Source organism: Limulus polyphemus, unplaced genomic scaffold (assembly GCF_000517525.1).
Source record: "Limulus polyphemus unplaced genomic scaffold, Limulus_polyphemus-2.1.2 Scaffold5427, whole genome shotgun sequence".
In the NCBI taxonomy this organism is placed as follows: Eukaryota; Metazoa; Arthropoda; class Merostomata; order Xiphosura; family Limulidae; genus Limulus; species Limulus polyphemus.
In genome coordinates, this window is record NW_013671037.1 from 55,483 (window position 1) to 60,277 (window position 4,795).

The 4,795-nt window shown below is 32.3% G+C and overlaps 1 protein-coding gene across 2 annotated transcripts in view; it reads right to left on the reverse strand.

The window, feature by feature from the left end:
* LOC106472572 (synapse-associated protein of 47 kDa-like) overlaps positions 1-4,331 on the reverse strand; it is a 50,496-nt gene extending 46,165 nt beyond the window's left edge. For both annotated transcript variants that reach the window (XR_002613486.1, XM_013933225.2), the window contains exon 1: positions 3,665-4,331. Coding sequence is in view for 1 of the 2 variants with exons in the window: in XM_013933225.2 (XP_013788679.1) it covers positions 3,665-4,058 (394 nt within the window). In the remaining variant the exon portion in view is untranslated. The remainder of the gene's footprint in view (positions 1-3,664) is intronic.
* Positions 4,332-4,795: the final 464 nt, after the last annotated feature.

The window sequence follows — 4,795 nt, forward strand, 5'->3', positions numbered from 1 at the left end:
GAATAAAAAAAATTACTAATTTCAGTTAGTTGGTTATTTTGTAAAAGATAGTTGAAATAGTCAAAAATAATAAGAATAAAAAAATTACTAATTTCAGTTAGTTGGTTATTTTGTAAAGGATAGTTGAAATAGTCAAAAATAATAAGAATAAAAAAAATTTTAATTAGTTGGTTATTTTGTAAAACTAATCGACTAAGCTGAACAATCCTGAATTAAAATTAGAATAAATCATAATGACAATATTTTGATTACTGTGATAGCTGAAATAATCAGAAACACTCAATTAGTTGATCATTTTTGTGACACTAATTGATTATATCAATTGATCAAGTTAATTGCACAGTTCTAACAGGAATGTATAGTAGTCAGTAAGTAATGTTTCTCTTGCTGTTCAGGGAATTATTAGAAACCACTATTCAACAGAAATATTTGAACTACAGTAAGCAGTCCATGTCCAACTTATTCAATGAGGTAGATACTTTAGGTCCAACCAGGTAACAAAAGTTTACAACTTTCTTACCATTAACTTAATTATGAAGCAAAATAAGCTGTAGGTGAAGTAGAACAGTGCTATCTGAAACTGTAGCACTAATTAATCATACTGTTTTAAGTGTTTTAATTTAGATGTTTGATAGAGAGAGCTCGCAAATATTATAACAATGAGATCTGTAAATTTCATGCAGTGCAAAGAAACAAGGGTACGATATAAATACAAGAAATAAATGAATCAGCATGAATGATGAAGAGCATTCAGTGTCAAAAAGATTATTATTCAATTCATCGAGAGTTGGTGCATCTATCATCTGTGATCAATTGAGTAAGACAGACAGTGAGTGAGTACATTTGTGAATGATTATTGATAAATCAAGTAAATTTATAACACTAAGTTAGGGATACCTTAATGTTGTATTTGAAATTAGCCAATGATAGAATATCTTAGAATAATATCTTAATTATTATTTATAAACCAATTCAAAGTAACTTGTTACTTTATCATTAGAAATGTAGCCGAGAAAGTGTATGATTGAGCTGCTATTTATTGTACGAGTAGAATGGATGAATGTTTTCTTTATTCATTATAACATTTTAAAATTCACAAAAGATGCATGTATTATTTATTATTATATGTATATTGAAATGAGAATAAGAAAATAGAATGAGAAGAAAAAAAAGGCATAACTTTGTGCCCATGTCTTGGAACAGATAAGAATAAATATTGGAAACAAACTTAACAAAGAGTACGCACAATTTTTCACCATATTGTTATAATGGTTTCTTTTGAGTTATTTATTAAAGTCTAGTCCGCTCAATGAAAGGAAACAACTTATTTCTTTTATTATACATTATAGAAATGTCACAGAATCTAATGTCCACAGTATAAGCCTAACTATACAACATAAAAGAGAACTAAGACCACTGAAGCAAAGACTTTCTCAAGAATCTACAATCCTTCAACTCTAGTCTTACTAAATGAGTGATAAGTTATCTTTCTTCCACCTATCTTCACATCTTATATTATTAAACCACATTCCAGGCAATCACAAAACTTTGAGATGTCATAAATCATCACTACTTTACACCAAACTGCCTATAGCAAACAACTGCAAACATTTAAATTAAAATATTAAACACACAGCCAACAACAACATATCTGTAATTCAGTGTTATTTTTGTTCAGCACAGATCTCATGTGGACTTGTAGCACATTAGTGTTGTACTTTACTGTTGTAAAAACTCAGTATCCAATCTTATTTAGATAGTTTGAATCAGTTTTTTAAGCAAAAATAAACTTGATTATATTAATGGTTTTTAGACAAAAAGAAGTAATTTCAATAAAAAAACTAGAAAAAATGTAGGCATAGCCTAATGATGCTCTCCAACTTCTAAACAAAACTTATAAATTTGGGTAGCGCTAAGAGAAATCTAACAGAATATGGGTCCCCATGTGCATGGAGTATGTCATTTGAATTATTTTTGAATATAAGGAATTTTGTAACATTCAAACAAGCTACATTACAGACCAATACATCTGCCACCTATTCAACATGTACAAAGTTTTATTTTTAGGAAGGTGGGATTTTGAATATATCTGGAGCAACCTAAGGTTGCCTTTAAATAAAATATATTGTCATAACATCTGTATAAAATATGCAGTTACACCTGTAAGTCAAATGCCAATAATATAACACATAACGATGATATTAGATCAAATGTGACAGAAAGCACAGCATTTCATAAGAAGCTCTAACTTTTATAGGTTTGTGTAAAGAGATGATTACCTCTACTGACTTGCAATGAATGTATATAAAACACTGAAATTATTACTAGCAACAGAGCAATGCTTTGATGGCTTGAGTAACTTATTCACCAATATGCCATGATTATTTTCTTCAGTCATGCTACTGAGTTGGTTTCCACCTATATCAAACATATGAACCAAATTATGATAACCCAAGTATAAGTAGTATAATTAAAGATCATTTGGCACATACTTGTCTTACTTTCGATTGATCCAAGTCATTCTGTATTACCTCAACATCCTCAATATAAGAAATACCCATGAGTATTTTGTTATCAGAAAATGTTACTAATTTACTAATTATGCCATTATCAATATCATTAGTGTAAATAAGAAAAAAACAAAAGCTCAATCAGTGACCCCTTAGACACTCCACTAACAACAAAACAAGCACTTAACTAGTAACAAGACAAGCATTCCACAAGTAACTAGACAGGCACTCAACTAGTAACAAGGCAGGAACTCAACTAGTAACAAAGCAGGCACTCTACTAGTAACAAAGCAGGCACTCTACTAGTAACAAAGCAGGCACTCTACTAGTAACAAAGCAGGCACTCTACAAGTAACAAGGCAGGCACTGTACAAGTAACAAGGCAGGCACTGTACAAGTAACAAGGCAGGCACTCTACAAGTAACAAGGCAGGCACTCTACAAGTAACAAGGCAGGCACTCTACTAGTAACAAGGCAGGCACTCTACTAGTAACAAGGCAGGCACTCTACTAGTAACTAGGCAGAAACTCAACTAGTAACTAGGCAGGAACTCTACTAGTAACAAGGCAGGAACTCTACTAGTAACCAAAGCAGGCATTTAACTAGTTTTTTTTGTTTTTTTTAGAGCAAAGCCACATTAGGTTATCTGCTGTGTCCACCATGGGGAATTGAACCCTGGATTGTAGCGGGACCACTCAACTAGTTACAAGTAGGCACTGAACTTGTAACAAGGTAAATACTCAACTAGTAACAAGGCAGGTACTCTACCAGTAACAAGGGTCTTATAGATCTGAGTGGATTCCATTAATCAAAACCTTTTGTTTCTCCCATCTAACCATCGTACAACACAACCTCCACATATGTGATCTCTCTATTTATTTCCAAGGGATTAGTTTCTGCAACATTCGGAAAAAAAACATGAAAAAGCCTTGAAAGAAATATGACAAAATTAGTAAGGTTAGAGTTCCTGTGGTGAATCCATTATCAATTCACTATTAACAATTCCCCAAATATGTTCCACATCATCTTTTAATTTGAACTCATTATTGAATTCACTAATGATAAATCTTCTCTCATTGCCTCAAATTCAAAATTAATTTTTCCAAATATTGGGAACTAAAATTTCATGAAACAGGAAAAAGTATTGCACTTACTTCCAAATGACTTTGCTGATTCAATTGCTTTATGCGATACCTCTTCCAGGTCACCTGCAATGCTACTACCAGTACCAGCACCAATGGATTGCTTTGAATTTTCTGTTTCATCAGCACCATCCTTCAATGCTGGGCTGTCTGGAGTTTCTGATAAATCAGAATCTGGGCCAGAAGTGGAGCCAGAACTACCGCTATCTTTTCTTTTCCTTCCAGTACTCTCTGTCCGGCCTTCCTCAAGTAAATTTTCGGTGTTTCCTTTAGGTTTCAATGAAGATTCTTCACTGCAGAGAACTTTCGATTCTGACGAAGTCCCTCCTACTCCTAGCTCATCTTTGCGCGTTTCTTTATTGCTACCACTACCAGTACCCTTCCAGATATTTGCTATAAAATTCATGTTATTTTAGGTTTGTTAAATATTAAATGAAAAAATAAATTGACTTTAATTTTAAAAATAATAAAAACTACGACAAAATTTGATCTGTTCACAAATGATTAGACTATTACTCCTTTGCAAATTGTAACTTATCTCACAAAGTGTTATAATTGAAATTATGGCTTCCAATACGTTACTTCTCCACGTTATAACACAGAACTGATAGTGATAGACTAATGGAAGTGTGATCGAGAATTTTTCAAGACTTCGATCCAAGCAAATTTTGTGGATAGTAACGTTTCATCTCGTGAGCCTAAGCGTCTTTCCCAAACATAATGTCTCAATAATTAGAAAATGTAAAACATTACAGGAAGCCATTTTGTGTCTAAATACACTATCAGAAGAAAAAGTATTAGAGTTTATTTTAACACGTGCTTACCAAAATCAATTTTATCATTAAGAATGTTAAACAAAACATATACCAATACATTTGCTGTTTTGTATTATATATATATATATATATGCATAGATACATAATTAATTACAAATTAGTTTATTTCTTCCATGACATTTCTGTAAACTTCCTTTACTTGTACGCTTTTGTAACTTTACCTCTAAGTGCCTAAGTTTATAAACGACGCTCAAACAGAAATATATCTTTAACAGTACGATATCTAACGTAAAGGACTGACATGTCTTGGTGGTTAGGGCGCTCGACTAGCAATATACGAGACGCGGATTCGAATCTCTGGCTATCG